Here is an 18,684-nt window from a genome sequence, read left to right as displayed (position 1 = left end):
TTTCTCACCTTCAAGGTGGTGGTCTTGGTGCCAATGGTCTTGGCTGGTAGGATGGGCGAGCTGGGGTCCTTCGTTCGGTCTCCCCCCTTCTTGTGGGTTCTTCCGGACCTGCTGGTCTTACGTCCTGACGCTCGTTTCCTTCCCATAGTTCTGTCGGGCATGAACCGCTCCTGGGAGGTGGTCTTGCCTGCCTTTCCTCCAGGGGTTGATTCTTATGCCTCTCTGGCCTTGCTGGATGTTCGACGTGCTGTTATTGTATATCTGGACCGTGCATCCGCTTTTTGTTGTTGTGACAGTTTGTTCATTACCTTTGGTCCAGTTCGCTCTGGTCACAAGCCCTCCGCCTCCACCCTGAGTCAGTGGCTTAGACAGGTTATCTTGCTGGCCTACGGGTCCCAGGGGTCTGTGCTCCCGGACGGGATCCAGGGTCGTTCTACCCGGGGCCTCTCTGTGTCCTGGACTTCTTTTAAGGGGGTTTCGATGGAGGATATAGGCAGGGCTGTGACTTGGGCTTCTCCGCACATGTTCATGGAGCACTACCGGGAGGTTTTGGGTGGTTCTCCTCCTGGGGTTTTTGCGGAGGTGATTCTGGGGTCTGGGTCCTCTGTAACGTGATTAGTCCCTCTGGTTTTGTCCTGTTTGTGTTTATTCTGTATGTTTGGTGCACTGGATTAAATCCTGCCTTTTGATATCAGGTCCTCCTTGTCGGTGGTTGTTCGCCATGAAGCCTCTTGTCTTGGGTATGTGCTCAAGCCGTTGATCATGTGGCGAGATAGACTTACGAGGAGGTAATGCCCCGGTTACTTACTGGTAATCTTCATTACTCCGAGTATTGTCTTCCTCGCCACATGAGTTCCCATCCCTCCCTCCTTGTGGTGCTATCGGCTTCATGTTTATGCTTGGTAGTTCTTCAGGCTGGGGGTTGGGCCAACCCTCCTCTTATAGAGGTCAAGGTTGATATGGGTCGGCCATGTTGGGAAGGGATGGGCCCAGATCTCTGAACTGGGGTGAATGTATGACATTGTTCTTCATTCTGTCCATCAACTGTTTTTGCATTTGTCACCCCGAGTGGGACGGGTATGCTCATACGTGAATCATGTGCTCTCCATGCCACTGGAATCAAGCTATTCTGGCTGATGAGGGCTGAAAGCCCGAAACCTGTCCTAGGATGCTTGTTTTCAGTCCATGGAGGATCTGGCTTGGCAGTTCGGGCTGGACTGTTCCCATGGGGCACAGGGTCAAGACTGATTTGCATATGGCTGGGTTCAAACTGGAACGGCATGGTAAGCAAAAAAAACGATGGACCAGGCCCAGATCTCTGTACTGGGGTGAATGTTAGACAATGTTCTGCATTCTGTCCATCAACTGTTGTTTTTGCATTGGGAAGGGATGGAAGGCATGGGAGGCTAACTTTTGCTTTGGAGGGTTCTGGTGTGGAGCTGAAGCTCACTTCGTTGATCATGTGGCGAGGAAGACAAATATCGGAGTAATTAAGATTACTGGTAAGTAACCGGGGCATTAATGCCCTTTTAACCTAAAGTACTGTAGACATAATTTATCTTAGCATCTGAAAAGAAGGTTCTTCTATGGTAGGAGCATGAATCTTGCCAACTCTTCTTGGGGAAGTGATAGCTACAAGGAAAGCAACCTTCCAAGACAGAAACTATAGTGGACAAGAAAGCAGTGGTTCAAAAGGTGTGGACAACAACCTTGTAAGAATATTTAAATTCCACAAGGGTACAAGTGTTGCAGGAGGTGAAATTATCATTTCCAATCCTTCCATGAAAGCCTTAATGACGTGTATATAAAAAAGTGACAAATGCTTACGGTTCTGCAGGTAAGCAGTAATCGCTGCAAGGTGCAGTCCAAAGGAAGTGTATGCTAAATGTGACTTTTTGTAGATGTAACAAGTAGCATACTATCTGTTGTACAGTAAGCGCACAAGGGATTAAGTGTTAGGCTATACAGTATGGTAAAAAGCGTTTCCACTTACCTGCATAACAAATTCTTGTGGTTGGCTTCTTGCCTCCCTTAGAATGTCCATACACTCTGGAGGCAATTGCAAGAATCCAAGCTCTACAACTCCAGGAGTCAGGCTGCCAGATTGAGGAGTTTGGGGTTTGGTTGCTTGACCCTGCCCTTCCTGTGAGTGAGAAGGTTTGGTACGTTGGGGAGTCTCTCATGAGATACTAGGGACAACTCTAACAGAGTCGTGAACCAGGGTTTTCGCGCCTATGTGGAGTTACTAGAACCATCTTGGGAGAAGTTGGAGTTTCCTGACAAATGGTGGGAGGGAGCCACTGCCTCTCATCCCAACACAGTTCACACCATTGTACTCTGGTAAATGAAGTACGCTTACTTCAAAATTGCAGTAGTTTTTTTTACCGAAGTTGGTGCAGGTAGCGCTGTTATCTTCAGACACATGTTTCTAGGTTTAGCCCTTCATCAGTAAAGAGCAGAGTAAAGTCATCTGGGGTTGCTGAAATGCTGCCCAAGTCTTCACAGGTCACAGTTCCACTCCACCGGCAAAAATGTGCTTCCCATGTGAGCTTGTCAGCTCATTGCCGCAAGGGAGCTGTTTAAACACAAGGTGGGAGGGAGCACACTGCCTTTCACCACAGCACAGTTCACCCCATTGCATTCTGTTAAATGCAGTAAGCCTACCTAAAAGTTGCTGTAGTTTTCCACCAAAGTTAGCACAGGTAGTGCTGTTATCTCTAGGCACGTGTTTATGGGTTTAGCTTATCAGTAGAGAGCAGAAGTAGTAGAGGGCTAAAGGCAGAAACATTTTGCTAGAGATAGCAGCACACCCTGTACCAACTTTGGTTTCTCATTCTTTAACAGGCAGCACAGTCATGCTCCTTATGCTCCGGCAAAGAGCACAGGTTGCATTGGTCATTCTGGTCAGACTATGCATATTTTGCCTGCATTGAGGGCACTTTCTGAAAAGTCTCTCTTTTTTACATTCCATCACCCGAAACTGAACATGGAAGGGGGCTTTCTTTTTGAAGCAGACCCAAACAGTGCATCAGAAAAGTCACTGAAAGTTGAATCAGATGACTGACGATGACTAGGCATAGTTGGATTCTTCAAGTAGAAGCCCAACATCAGAAGGCAGGAGTGTGCATAGCAAGGTGTATCTGCAGTCAACATATGCTACAAATATATGATTCGGATAGTTTCTGATGTGCATGGAACATTTTTGAATGCACACAGAATAACCAGGATGAAGAATTTGAATTAAAAGTAACATACTGTTAATTTTTAGGTCGAGCTGGTGTGGACTGCGCACATGCGCAGTCTCGCTCGCGAGATTTATTAATTTAGAGGGAGATTCACTAGTGGGCTTTAAGCCCGCCCTTCTTTCCCATTGGCCGGTGTCACCGTCTCCCTCGAACCCGCATTCAAAATTAAAAACGTTTCTTATGCCCCCTTCCTGCTCCCCCCCGTTGCTTCACCCCAGGCCAAATCCTCTTTGTGAGTACTCTCAGACATTAATAATCCGCCCAGGATCACAGGATGTTGGGCCACGCTGAGATCAACAAGCATTTTTATTTTTATTTTGCAGAGGTGGGTTTCGGCGTGCAGAGCTGACCTTTGTCTCTTAACCCCCATGCATGAAATTAAGGAGTACAGGGAATGGTGTGTGAGTTCAAAGAATAACATAAAAAAGCTAGCAAGTAAAGGCTGTCAATCCACAATAGTTTTCCAAGCAGATCACAGGGAAGGTTTTTTTTTTTTAGGAAACGGGGGTGCAGAGGGGGTTGTGGGCTACCAAAATTGTTTGCTTACGATGACCCGTGTCTGTCCCAGCGCATGTGGTCACCTCCTGCAAGTGGCGATTCATTAAAAGGAATTAGCAAAGGACTGCCCTTTAATGTGAGAGCGGATTCCCCCCTGCCCCCAGCAGTCCACTGAGAGCCCCCCTCACTCTTCTCTTAAAAACACAGCTACGCCGTGAAAGGCAAAATAAATGTGACCTCAGCGGCGAATCCTTGCTTCAGCCAACTAAGCAATTACCAGTTTTGCCAGAACTAAGTTACAAGGGTCTAAGAATGGCTCCTTGAAGAGGACCTCTAGTGGGCTCTATAAATCTGAGTAATAAGTGACCACAATCTCTTGTGGTGCTTTTCCAAGAAAGAGCCACAATTTCTAAATGTTTTGTCAGAATCACTTTACACTTTTAAAATGAATTGTTATGGCCATGTTCATGATTTCTTGTCAGTATTTGTGTATTCCTTTCAAGGGTTTTTTGTGTGAAACAAACTGAACTAAGGCTCTGGGAGTTATAAAATTAGTCTATGCAGTATACACAATTAAGTTGTAGGAAATACAAACTATGCAGTTTTGGGCTTCCAGAGAAAACAAACTATAAAGAAAGCGTGTCAAAACAATGCCTTTACATCTCAAGCGCTTGAGGCTGAACAAATCGCCTCATGCGCTATAACCAAACATACTAGGGTCGGTCCTTGTGTTTCTTGGGCTTTGTGTGGATAGTGACCCCTCCCGTCTTTAAGTGCGGCGACAACAGACTGTGCAATTACAATGCACTCACATCTCATCTGGTCATACTATGGAAACCTTCCCATGACTACAAAATTATAAACCGTGCAGGGGACCTAAGTTGCTCATCCGAACACCCCTTTACTATGCCCCCCCCCCACACACACACAGCTTCTCTAATTTTGACAACGTCCGGTGTAGTTGCAATAAACTCTTGCAGCGCTCTGGGCTCCATGCGGCAAGAAGACGCCAGCGCATTTGGCCTATTTGGGAGCTTCGTGGCACTTTGAAAATAAGCATTTGCAATACAGTAGGTCTTGCATTTACTCAAGTTTAAGCTATTGGCATTGTAAATAATACCTTTTATTTGTGTTTTAAAAACCAGAAAATAAATAAAAGAAATTGTCATTTACAATGCCAATAGATCAAATTCGCAAAATGCGAGTCCTATTGCATTGCAAATGCTTAGGACTCGCATTTGAGAGAGTTTAAGCTATTGGCATTGTAAATGACAATGCTTTTTATTTATCTGTTTTCAAAACCAACACATAGATAAAAGGTTTGTCATTTACAATGCCAATAGCTCAAACTTTTGTAAATGCGAGACCTTTTGCATTGCAAATGCTTGTTCATTATGAGATTCTCTATGACAATAATAACCAGAAGAATATAACAGGAAGCCTAATCCAAACACACAACAGGACCAGCAGATTAGCAAGAATATGTATGCGAACACACAGCACAGGGACACCAAACCCAAAAGAATTATCTTTTCTGTGGTCTATGAATTGTTTATCTAAGTTATGCTTGATCCTGCAGAGCAATTTTTATTCTGGTGAGTAAACCTGGTAATGATATGGTGGCCCTCTGATCACAGACAACATGTAGAAGACTGCTGATCTAAACATTGACTGCTTAAAGGAAGTAAAGCAGTAGAAACCGCTCCATGATTTGCGACCAGCTTCCTGGCCTTGCACGTTTTCTTTTTCTTCTAAATAATAAAGCAAAGCCTTCTCAGCATTTAACATGTGTAAGGACTTCTCAGCTGCAGTAGAGTTTGGACAAAATTTGGCAATTCAATTATTTCAATATAGTGAAATTCTTAGAGCTAGTAAAGATAAAAGCCAGAAAGATTCCACCTTGTAAAGCAGCTGAAGCTCGCACTCACTTTCCTAACTAAACTAAGAGCTACTAAGATGTCGTAGGACATGTGTTGAAGATAGCATTTGTGCATTTGGATGAAGTGGGATTCCACCAATTTACAATATTTAGTTCCCAAGGACGAAACTGTCCAAGACATTCCAAGATCTTCATCTGCACGAATAATGGAAAAAAAGTAATGCTACAAGCAAAAGTGGCAACATTTATCCAAATAAGGAAGGTTAGGTAGAACCATTTCTTCTTGTCAAGTTTGAGTGTCTGCTTGCTTCTTCAGATACCAGATGCAGAACACTTTGTAACATTAATGACTGAGATGCATAAGGGAAAAGGTATCTCATAGACTTCTGGCTGATTATGCAGTTGTTTGGAAGGGTCAAGTGACCATACTCTATGGCCACAAACAAGCCTGTCAATTGTGGTGATGGCAGGATGGGGTACAGCATGTTGCCTGACTGTCTCAGAAGCTTTTCTTCAACCCAGTCAATCTCTTGTGCTACTGCCTGGTGTCACAATGTCTTCGGGAGGGGCCAGGTGTGTAGAGGGCAGTTAGTTTGCCATGATGAGGGTCAACAAGGGAACAACCGATGAATGGTGAGTAACACAGGGGAGCCTCTCCCCAGGATGAGGCGCCCCAATAAGTACACGATGATTCAGGTTGTTCCCAGGCAATCGGGGCAACGAGACTGGTGTGCATAGGGATGAGTCGCACCAGACACTTCAGATTCTAAACACAATGAGTTGCAAATTCTGCACCTCCCTGGTAAGGAGGCACAATGACCGGTGCACATCGATTTGGGTTGGACCAGGTAATTCTGGTCATATACAGCAAAAAGTTGCAATTTCTTACCTCTCTGGAAATGAGGCACAACGTCCAGTGCACGATGATACAGGTTGCACCAGACCAGTCCAGTCACACACAAATAGGCACACGATCTGCTGATCCAAATGAGGTAGAAGCAGGCACTACTCCGGGTAAACCCCACCTCTGGGGGTCTCAGCACCTTGTGACTCAGACACCACATGCAATGAGCATGCAGTCAGCGAGTCACACAAAAGAAATGCGGCCGATTAAATGAGTCACGTGGGTTCCCGCAACCAGTGAATCTGCTCACCACTACTAAACGCTTATAATTGTCATGATCCTCGCAGTACGGAATCCACATGCCTGAGATGCGGGCAAGATTTCTGGGGCTCTGCACTAGGTGATCTGGTCTCCAGCCTCAAGTCTTAAGTGCACGCTAACACCACCCTACCAGTTTGGATTTAGTAGCTGAGGTGGGTACTTGAGAAGGCACTTCTCGCTAGATGTCACAGGTAGATGGTGCAGGTCCCTTGGGGAAGATCTTTGATGTACCTGAGATCTCCGGGAGAACAGGAGGCCTGCTGTCCGGACCTTAGAGAACACAGTTCAGCAGGTGCTCAGGCCAGGCCAGTCTCTATTTGGACAGTTATCCTCCATGAGCACAAGAGAGCCCTCAGACAATGTAAACCATGCAGTCCAGGTTCTCCGGTCCCCCACAAGCGTATCTCATCCCTTGCTGGAGGAGGGCACCTGCAGTTATACAGTGTGGTTTTAGTGGGGCCATGATCCGGCCCCTAAAGACTAAGTGTCCAAAACGATAATCTTCAATCTACCTCATTCAGCTGTCAAATCACAGAGGTTTGTCATTATCGCAGGATACCCATGTTTTATGGCTGTCCATTGGGGAATGCACAGATGTCCTCTCTCTCCCTCCCCAACCCCTGGTGTCCACTGGAGTCAGACACCACCGTCCCGAGACCCCTAGAGCATAGAAATGGCCATATTCTATAAGTGGCATTTCTAATGCCAAAACCCCCTATACCAATGAAACGGGTTTGGATCTGTGAATACATTGATATGAATTTTCATGAGACACCTCCACTACAATCTCCACCATTGCAGTCTGAAGTGCTGTCAACCATTTCCGCATATTAACTCATGGGCAGAGCCGGCCTCATAGTTAGTGGAAAACACACATCGGTATTTTTCACTACCGGGGCACACATGCGCTATTGCACACCCCGACCTGCGATTGCAGGAGGGGGACACAATTTCCAGTGCCAGTGGTGCCAGTGAGCCTACCCGAGTCTGCACAGCAGACTGGAGACGGTATTACCCAATAGGTGTGCCTGTGCGCACGCGGTAACCTGCATTGGTAGGCAGCACACACCATCAGGGGCACCATAGGTGTGTGTGCGCACTCACAGCGGCCTACACTGACAAGCAGCTCATGAGTTTACCCGCAACAGGTACCAGTGCGCACCCACCGGGCTGCAATGACAGATCAGTCCGTGTTTCAGAACATGAAACCAGCGCCATTTCCCAATACGGATAGGAAGAGCGTGCACACTTTCACACCACAGTGGGAAAGATCCCAGGGGCCACATAAGAAAATCAGCAAAACCCAGGTGGAAAAATCGAAAAGTTCAGGGAACAGCTAACTGACGAGTATGAGGTCCAACAATGATAAAATGGGAAAATCTGACAGACGTTGGATGGATTTGTTCCAGATCCCAATGAATAGACTGAGGCACTGCCTGTCTTAACTTGACTTACCTGGACTGTTGAACAGACACCATGCATGACAAAAGTGGGCAATGCAGGATGATATCAAATACATATGTAATAATAGAGATCACGGACCACACCACTAGCGCCGCGACTAGAAGACGAAAGCAAACCTAACAGTATGACTTGTAATTGGCGACTCGAGCACAACATTTGGAAACAGGGAAACACATTGGGCTCTCCGCACCAGACACCACTACCTCACTGAGAGGGATCAGCACCACAAGAGCCAACATCGATATTAACCAATACCTTAGATAAGGAAGGGGAAGGGTCACATATCATAACATTTAGGCATACACTTTATTCAATTGTTTAGAGGGATCATGAGACAAAAGAACAAGTTACTTACCTTTAGTAACGCTTTTTCTGGTAGATACAGTATCTGCTTGTGGATTCCTCACCCTGTGAATATCCCCTGCGCCAGCAGCATTCGGAAATTTTTCGTAGCTCTCCACTCTGACGAGGACGACGTCACAATAGCATGGTTCCTCTTGCGGCTCCGCTGACATTACCGGAGCCATAAGAGAGCCTCATCGGCGTGATGACGTCAGTTCTGCCCTTTTTTTTCCGTGCCTTCGAGGCATACAGGCGGACTGACAACAAATATAAAGTATACCCAGTACACAGCAATTAAACCAATACACATAGTGTGAAATGAATACAGGAAAGCAAATAGAATAAAACACTTCCCATGAAAGTAACAGATAAACATTATAACAGTCACTTTTGAAGGTATACAAGGGTGGACAACAGGTAGGCGGGTGGGTCAGTGAGGAATCCACAGGCAGATAGTGTATCCACCAGAAAAAGCGTTACCAAAGGTAAGTAACTTGTCCTTCTGATGGATACATCTGCCTGTGGAATCCTCACCTTGTGAATAGAGTCCCACAGCAGTCCGCACTCCCGGAGGAGGGTGTTCACCCTTCTATACCAAAAAGTCCTGCAGGACAGAGCGTGCAAAGTGTCCGCCCCTCCTCACTTCGGAATCTAAGCAGTAATGCTTTGCGAAAGTGTGGAGGGAGGCCCAAGTTGCAGCTCTACAAATGTCCTCCACAGGAACACCTCTAGTCAAGGCAGAAGTAGAAGACTTTGCTCTGGTAGAGTGAACTCTAATACCCTCTGGAGGTTCCTTACCAGCCAAAGAGTTACAGATCTTGATGCACAAGATAATCCACCTGGAAAGAGTGCGCTTGTGCACCGCTCTGCCTTTCCTGCGACCAATGAAGTCCACGAAGAGCTGGTCATCCACACGAAAGTCTTTAGTCCTATCGAGGTAAAACCTCACCGCCCTTTTAGGGCCCAGGCGGTGAAGCCGCTCCTCATCCTCGGAAGGGTGAGGGGGAGGATAGAAGGTAGGAAGGATAACGGACTGCAGCAGATGGAAGGAAGTTACTACCTTAGGCAGAAAAGCAGCCCTGGTCCTGAGTACCATCCTTTCAGCATGAATGGTCAAGAACAGGGTTTTCGCACTCAGAGTTCGAAGCTCACTTATCATCCTTGCCGAGGTAATGGCTACAAGAAAAACTGTCTTAAAGGACAACAGTCTCAAGGGACACTTGTGCAAGGCCTCAAAGGGGGAAACCCGTCAAGTAGGTTAAGACAAGATTTAAGTCCCATTGAGGCACAATAAAGGGAGTGGGCAGAGACATGTTAGTAAGGCCCTTAAGGAACCTTAACACAATGGGCGATTTGAACAAGGACGGCTGATCCGGCAAGCAAAGGAACGCCGAAAAAGCCGATAAACAGCCCTTCACAGTAGCCGCAGCAAAGCCCTGCTGGGCTAGAGAGAAATTAAACTGGAGGATGTTGGATAAACAAGTCCTCAAAGGGTCAATAGACTTTTCTCCACACCATTCGACAAATTTGGAATAGATAGACTTGGTGGAGTGTCGCCTGGCCGATAAAATAACGTCCACCACGTCAGGCGGGAGAGAGAAAGAGTTCAGGTTGCCCCATTCAATCTCCAGGCATGAAGGTGCAAGCTCTGAAGGTGGGGGTGTAGAACCTGCCCCTGCGACTGCGAGAGGAGATCTGCCCTTAGAGGGAGATGGAGCGGAGGGTGCGACGAGAGGTGAAGTAGATCTGTGTACCACGCCTTTCTTGGCCAATCGAGGGCGATCAATATGACTTGGGCCCGGTCTTGGCGAACCTTCCTCAGAACCCGAGGAATCATGGGTATGGGAGGAAACGAGTAAAGGAGTTGTGAGCTCCAACTCAACTAAAACGCATCCCCCAAAGCTCCCTGCATCGGATACTGGAGACTGCGGAATGACGGGCAGTGAGCATTCTCGTGAGTGGCAAACAGGTCCACCCGAGGAGTTCCCCACATCTGGAAAACGTGACGAACCACCTCTGGATGAAGCCTCCACTCGTAGCTGGCGGAGAACTGCCGACACGTTCAGAACTCCGGCCAGATGATTTGTCATCAGACAGATCTGGTGGTGCTGAACCCAGGACCAGAGATGCAGAGCTTCTTTGCAGAGATAATGCGACCCTACTCCTCCCTGCTTGTTGACATACCACATCACGGTATTGTTGTCCGTCAGGACCTGAACTGACCGACCGCGAGGGGAGGAAAGCCTTGAGCGCCAAACGTATCGCCCGCAACTCGAGAAGGTTGATATGAAGCAACCTTTCCTCTGGTGACCAAAGACCCTTGATCTCCAGGTCCCCCAGATGAGCACCCCACCCTAGAGTGGATGCATCCGTTATCACTGTGGCCACCGATGATAGGGCTTTCCTCAAGACAGATTGCCCTCCACGCTCCACCAACACAAATTCGCTGCAGTGTCTCTGGAGATCTTGATCGACTCCCTGAGATCCCCATTGTGTTGAAACCACTGCCTGAGGAGGCACCACTGGAGTGCCCTCATGTGTTAGCGTGCATGGTTGACCAGCAGAATGCAGGAAGCAAACGGACCGAGCAGGCGAAGGCCCTTCAGGACTGGAACGACCGCTCCATTGTAGAATAAAGTGATCATTTCCTGAATGTCGAGAATCCTTTGTGGAGGTCGGAATGCTCGACACACAGTAGTGTCCAGTACCGCCCCTATGAACAGGTTGAGCTGTGAGGGCGCCAGGTGAGATTTGGGCATGTTTATCGAGAAACTCAATTTGAACAACAGCTGGGTTGTCATCTGCAGATGATGAAGCACCTTCTCTGGCGATCCCGATTTGAGCAGCCAGTCGTCCAGATAGGGGAAAACTGGAATCCCCAATCTCCAGAGATGGGCTGCCACCACTGCCATCACCGTGGTGAAGACTCGAGGTGCAGAAGTAAGTCCAAACGGGAGAACCGCAAACTGATAGTGTTTTGCGACCCTACCGTAAAACTGAGATACTTCCCGTGCGACTTCAGGATAGGAATATGAAAATGCGCATCCTGCAAGTCTGGACACCATCCAGTCCTCCTGTTGCAGCGCTTGAACAACCTGTGCAAGGATGAGCATCTTGAACTTCTCCTGTTTCAGAAAAAGGTTCAAGATCCTGATATCCAGGATTGGACGTAGCCTGCCATCCTTTTTGGGAATCCGGAAATACCGGGAGTAGCATCCCTGACCCTCTCCCGCTCCAGAACCACCTCTATCGCACCTTTCTTTTCTTTAGCAATGTAAGGGCTTCCTCCTGCAGAAGAAGATGGTCCTCGGAACATGCCCCTTGGCAAGAAGGGTAATTTGGAGGAAATTCCCGAAAGGGAAGGGCATACCCATTTTCCACAAGATTTAGAACCCAAAGGTCCGTAGTGACCGATTCCCAATCTTGTAGAAAGTGGGTAAGCTGACCCCCCCTCAGGACCCACATGATCCAGCATGGTGGATCTAGGGCTGCTTTGCTGTATTGGCAATAGAAGGGGAGGTAGAGGATGTAGAGGAGGAGGAGGAGGAGGGCTGACGACCTTGTGGACGTCCTCTGTTCTTGCCTCTGTACGTCTTATACAGTGGATTCTGTTGCTGCTGCGGACGCTGCCTGTAGGTCCGAAAGGACGACCTTCCAAAACCTCGGAATCTTCTGTAGGCATAGCCCCAAGGCTGAGCCTGCAGGCCCAAAGACTTTGCGGTGGCTTTTCTGTCCTTGAACCTCTGAAAGGCTGAAACGGCCTTCTCACCAAACAGCCTGGAGCCATCAAAAGGGAGGTCAAGAAGAGTCACCTGCACATCAGGAGATAACTCCGATGACCGGAGCCAAGCACTTCTCCTCGTGGCAATAGAAGAACCCATGATTCTAGCAACCGAGTACGCAGTGTCCAGACCACTCTGTATAACCTGGCGTGCAGCAGCCGGAGTACCCGCCAAAACCTAATTAAAATTCAGTCTGCCCTCTTCAGACAATTTTGGAACAAGCTGCTTCGCTGAGTCCATAAGAGCATGTATGTAAAGACCTAATAGACAAGTGGCGTTCGTGGACTTTAGGGCCATACTTGCTGAAGAAAAGACCTTTTTAGCAGATTGTTCAAGCTTCTTACAGTTTCTGTCCCCAGGGACTTGAGGAAAGGACCCAGAAGATTTTTGGGAACAAGCAGCCTGCACCACCAGGCTATCAGGAGAAGGATGAGATGAAAGGAAATCCGGGTCTCCTGGAGCAGTCCTGTACCTCCTAGCGAAAGACTTTGACACTGCTGGAGCTGAAAAGGGCTTACACCAGACTTCCAACACTGGCTCAGTGATGGCATCATTAAAGGGCAATAATGGCACTATCACAGTAGAAGGAGAATGCAGTACCTCAGTAAAATGTTAGACTTAAATTCAGCCGTTGGAAGTTTCAGATCTAAAAGCTCTGCTGCTTTCTTAATCACTGTGTGGTAAGGAGCCACATCCTTAGAAGGAGCATCTGTAGGTGGAGAAAGTCCCCACTTTGGGGACGTATCCAGTCCACTAGCCTCCTTCAATCCCTCAAAAAAGTCTTCCGACTCCTCAAGCTCACCGTCCTCCATTTCCTCTTCCACCTGGAAACTCTGTTCCTCCAAAATCCTCTGCGCCTCTTGCCTTGACCTCATCCTCGGGATCGGCGGCGCCAGACGCGACTCGAACGGATCCGGAGCCGGCGTCTAACTTGGATCCAGAGGCACAACCGGGCGGACGAACGGACGGCGCAGGAGAGGAATGATACGGCGTCGATGCCCTCGGCGCCGCAAAATGCCAGGACGGAGTCGCAGGCAGGAACGGCATAAAGAGAGCCTGAGCATAAGCCTGAGGAACTTCCAGGTTAAAGGTCATTGGCCTCATGGGACCCGAAGGCGCTCCAGAGGGGTACCAGGCTCTAGAGAAGATTCCATACATCACATTTAAGTAATGCTAGGGATCTGTACCCGGGCCAGGGAAATGTGGGTAGGCCCCCGGGACAGTGTCGGATTGAGGCATTACCGGAATTGGGCCAACCGGCGCCGATGGTGGAGCCATTGGAGCCGCAGATTCTTCATGAACTGGAGCTTCATCGACCGGGACAGGAGACTGAACCGGCGTCGGAGAATGCACCGGTGACTTCTCAGGCGAAGCCGAACGAACTGGAGACACCTTAGTCGAGCTTGAAGGAGATAGGTATATGAAGTCCTTCCGATGTCGAGGAGCCGGCGAAGTAGAATTCGGAGCTGAATCCTTGTCAGAACGGCGCCGAGAGCTGTGTCTTCTCTTTTTCTTGTGCTCCCTGGCTTTGAAGCATGAGCAGACAACGACTTTGACCTCGATCTTGATCTCCTCCGACCCCTCTTCTCCTTTCTCATCTTCGCCATATAGAGTTTGGCCTCTCTTTCTTTCAAAGCTTTGGGGTTCATCTTGCGACAGCAAGAGCAACCCTCAACATCATGGTCTGACGATAAACACTAGACACAGTCCTCGTGGGGGTCAGTGATCGACATATGACCCTCACACTCTCTACAGGGCTTGAAACCCAACATCCTCGAAGACATTTTTCAAAAAGGCAACAAGAAGATCAAGCCAAGAATACTATGTAACGATACAAGTACGGAGAGTCCCAGAAAACCGTTAGCGTCGACGGCGTAGAAAAAAGGGAACTGACGTCATCACGCCGACGAGGCTCTCTTATGGCTCCAGTGACGTCAGCGGAGCCGCAAGCGAAGCCATGCTATTGTGACGTCGTCCTCATGGAGAGCTACGAAAAATTTCCGAATGCTGCTGGCGCAGGGGATATTCACAAGGTGAGGAATCCACAGGCAGATGTATCCATCAGAAGCATACATCTCTCCTCCTCAGCCAGCATAAAAACCGTACATTGGCAAATCTTCTAAATAGCTATTATACGGTCTGCTGAGATAGGGATATGCAAAAGTCATAGCACATTTAATGCCATAGAAGGGACAGGCTGAAAAAAAATAATGCTTACATGCAGGTAGAAGGGATATTGAGTGTGTAACAAGGTGAAATTATAATGAAAATGTCGATTCGTAATTTTATGAAAATGCTGATGTGACACTGTTTTGTACACTAGAATTGTTCAAAATCAATAAGGGACTGCTAAAAAACAGAGAGAAACCTAATAAATATTATGAGGCATGCAGGTTTTGTGGTGTTGGAGTTAGAGGTAGGACAAACCAGTTAAGAGGATCAACTTGTTTTCTTAGTATACCAATCTTTAACTTTACTTTTAAACACCATGCTTTGATCATATAAAATATAGCACATTCCTGTTGTGAAATTGAAGTTTCTGTTCTACTTGACATATACTCAAAAATGACCCAGATGAATCAAACAATTGAATATGTTGGTTTCTTAAGAAAAAACGAATTTCATCTGTTGGTTGTACAAAACATCTATATATTGTCTTCCTTTAAATCCCTACCACTATTCTGTAGGCAAACATTTAACTGGCTGATTTCCTTTGTCAGTGATAGTTAATATTACTCAAAATCGATGTTAAGAGTTGTACATGTCTACGTACAAGTCAAGTATACATTTCTGAGTAAGAGTCTTCACATGAATGTAAACAAAAAATACATCTTCAAGAAAAAATACAATTCTTGCTAAATACATTGATAAACAATACCTGCATGTATTAGATTACCATTCTGTTGTTGAGAAAAGGCTGCCTGCTGTGGGAAAGCTGCTTGGGCAGGAAATGCTGGCTGATGAAAAGTACCACTAAAACTGGTAGGAAGATTATACGCAGTAGGAGCTCCAAATCCTGCAGGCATGCTCATAGAGGCAGTTCCAAATGACGCTGCTAGAAGATGGAAAAAAACAGTTAGACTAGATCTGTGAATGTTAAGGAGTATGACAATAACTTTGAGCAATGACCAAACATATCTCGGTGATACAGTTAAAGACATTATAGTTTGACAACATACTCTTGTTTACTCAGGATTCCATATATCAATTCCTTCCAGCTTGACTTTGTTTCCCTCTTGCCTCCCTTTTAGCAGTTCTTCATCGTCATTATCGCCCATCCAGAAATTTGTTGCATGCTTGACATAGCCAAGTGGGCCTTCATGCTCGCTTCCTCGCCAGCTAACATTTCAACTAAATCCCTTTACTTACCTTAGAACGCAACACTGCTCAACAAGAACACATTCAAACTCTTATCAATTCACTTTCCTCCAAAGTTAAAATGTTAATCACATTCATTATCACTACCTCCTTCACACCATTTGCCTACTTCAAACATCTATCCTTTGAGGTAAAAACAGAATGTGCTGAGGTCAATGCTGCATCATCATATTATGTGCTTTCATAGGCTGACGGAAGGATAATTCTCAATCCTATTTGGTTATGTAGGTAACCTCAATCCTCGTTTGAGGCTCTTCCTCTTAAAAAGTGTTGTCTCCAAACCCCTAACCATACTACACTTGTATTTACCTTCATTAATGCACAAATCTCAATTCTCTCCTAAAAAGTATTTGTCTCCAAATTCCTAACTGTACTAGACTTTAATTTACCTGAGTAAACGCACCACGTTCTTTCAATGACCTATATCTTATTTCGACCAACCATATGCAAAATCACCTCGAAATGAACATTCTTTATACATTTCCCCACAACTAAATATTCCCTGCCCTTAAATGTTCCCAAGCACATCCTTGTCTTGATGGTTCTTATCTGCCTCTAAATCCAAAAAATGAATCTAAGCTGACCAAAATGTGATTATTTGACTGCCTTTATCCTATACATCTAATAATTCTTTAACACTAGAAATGTTTCGGCAAATCTTGCAAGACAGACAAATGTGAATTGAATGAGTTTCTGGAGAACAGTCCAAGATAAGATCTACATCTTGTGAGAAAGTGCCATCTTTCTTGCATTGGTATGCCCCCACTTTTTGCTGAACTGCTGATGTGCTTTGACTGAGTGTGCCCTGGGCTCCTGCCAACCAGGTACCCAGGGCCTGTGTTCCTTCCCTAAAACTGTATTGAACCTAAAACCCAATTGGCATCTCTGGCCACCTATCAGCCTCTGGTAAATGGTACCCTAGATAGCCAGGGCCTGGTGACCAGAGAAGACACCTAAGGGCTGCAGCACTTATTGTGCCACACTTAGGGGCCCTGTACCCGGACACCCACACACTGCCTTTGCAGACTGACTGTCTAAGTACAGAACTAAACAGAAAGTCGACATGGCACACATACCTGTGTGCCATGCCCACAGAACCCACTGCCCTGGCATACTTCAGTCACCCCTCTAGCTGGGTGCCCTATGCCAGTGGTGTGGGCACAGGTGCATGAGCCCTGTGCCCCTACAGCACCCAGAGCCATTCCTGGGCACTGTAAGTGCAGTGATGCCATTAAGAGTATATGGTGCTGGGAGGTTGTCATTACGAACTCCACAGCACCATAATGGCTACACTGAAGACTGACAAGTTTGGTACCAAACTTCTCAGCACATTAAACCCGCACTGATGCCAGTGTGGGATTTAATGTAAAATGCACCATAGGGCATCTTAGAGATGCCCCCTGAAAACCTAACCTACAATCCACGTCTGGTCTGAGTGGCTGCAGAGGCTGCCACACAGCAGACATGTTGCTGGACCCCTGGGTGGAGAGCCCACCGCTCTCCTGGGTGAGGTGCTAGGTCTCCTCCCCCAGGATGGAGAGGGGGAAGCTTCAAAGGCATGCCGCCTCTGTGAGCTTCTCCAGACCATTTACTGTACTCAACAACTGCCCGCCACCAGTTCCAACCCCCACTCTGGCGGGAAGACTGGCGGGATACCCTACGTCAGGAAGGGGGGGTGTGCCAGCCTGTGCCAACCCCACCCCTCAGGTGGGAGAGGCGAAATGAAGCACGACCCCGTGCTCCGGCCATCTTGAAGATGGGGAGCCCTGCCCAATCACAGCTAGGCTCCTGCCCACCTTCCACACTAGAGGAGCAGGCTAGGGTGTGTACCCACCCCAGGACAGGGACCTATTGGTCCCTGCCCTTGCCCTACCTGTAACACCCCTAAATTTTGTATTTAGGGGCACCCTGAACCTTCCTTCCTCAGATCTCAATAAGAAAAGAAGAAGGAAGACCAAGAAGAAGACGACCCGCCGTGCAGCTGCTAACAACAGGGCAACACCCACTGACTTGGCCCCAGCCCTACTGGCCTGTCGATCCTGGAACCTGCTCCTGCTTAATCCCGGCGACTCCTGCGGACAGCAACCTTGGGACACCCGGAGGACCTGCCTGCCTGGCCCTCTTAAAGACTGGGACTCCCAAAAGCAGAGGCTCTGCTTCAACACCCACACTCTGGTGCCAGCCAGGGGGTGGTTGCCCACTCTGCACTCGCCGAGCCCAGCCCGTGCCCGAGTGATCCAAGACCACGAGGACGTCCCCCCGGCGACTGGGACCCGAAGTCCAGTGCCCAAAGACGCTACTCGACGAACCAGACGACGCCTGCAGCCTCAGGGACCCCACCAATCGCGACCAGCCGAGGGTAAGATTCCAGACACCAAAAGACACTCCTGCAGTCCCCTGTGCCTGCCTTTGGGGTACCTACCTCTTCTCCAAGATCCCAACTTACCTCTCGAAGTGGTGGTCGCACCCGAAGAATCACCATCCCCGAGTCTGCAGCCTTTGTTACCTTTTTTACTTTCCCCATTGAATAACATTGAGCGCCCGATGGCTCAAAAGCACCTTGCACCCAGCCGCCCGAGTGCCTCTGGCTGTGCAACCTTTGTCCTATCCTACTCCCACCTTTGTCCTGAGCAAGTGACCAGGAGCCCAGCTCCCACAGCCGCGTGGCCTGCTAGCCAGCAGCCACCAACCGGAGGCCCCCTGCCCCTCATTGGATAACATCAGGCCTAACTACCTCTGCACCCGGCTACCCTGTGCCGCCGAGGGTGAACCAACTGTACCTACCTGACCCTGGGGGACCCTCGAGTCTATGCCCAGGACCCTAACTTCCCCAGTCGAGTACTCACCTTCAAACCGGTAACTCACTTACCTGCCATTGGATAACATTGACTGCTTTGACTCGAAAAATCTTCTAAGTGTGAAATTTTGAAA

At 47.8% G+C, this 18,684-nt stretch overlaps 1 protein-coding gene across 7 annotated transcripts in view; it reads right to left on the bottom strand.

Moving 5' to 3' along the window:
• AGFG1 (ArfGAP with FG repeats 1) overlaps positions 1-18,684 on the bottom strand; it is a 429,459-nt gene that overhangs the window by 105,123 nt on the left and 305,652 nt on the right. For 2 of the 7 annotated variants that reach the window (XM_078666216.1, XM_078666213.1), the window contains one exon: positions 15,272-15,430. In XM_078666216.1, coding sequence (XP_078522342.1) covers positions 15,272-15,430 — 159 coding nt within the window. Of the gene's footprint in view, positions 1-15,253; positions 15,431-18,684 lie in introns of all 7 variants that reach the window. The other 5 variants (XM_078666214.1, XM_078666211.1, XM_078666215.1 and 2 more) reach the window with 3 other exon arrangements.

The sequence above is a fragment of the Lissotriton helveticus genome, chromosome 11 (genome assembly GCF_964261635.1).
Source record: "Lissotriton helveticus chromosome 11, aLisHel1.1, whole genome shotgun sequence".
Lineage (NCBI taxonomy): Eukaryota > Metazoa > Chordata > Amphibia > Caudata > Salamandridae > Lissotriton > Lissotriton helveticus.
The sequence above is the reverse complement of the archived record's forward strand: the minus strand, read 5'-3'. Positions and strand labels throughout refer to the sequence as shown.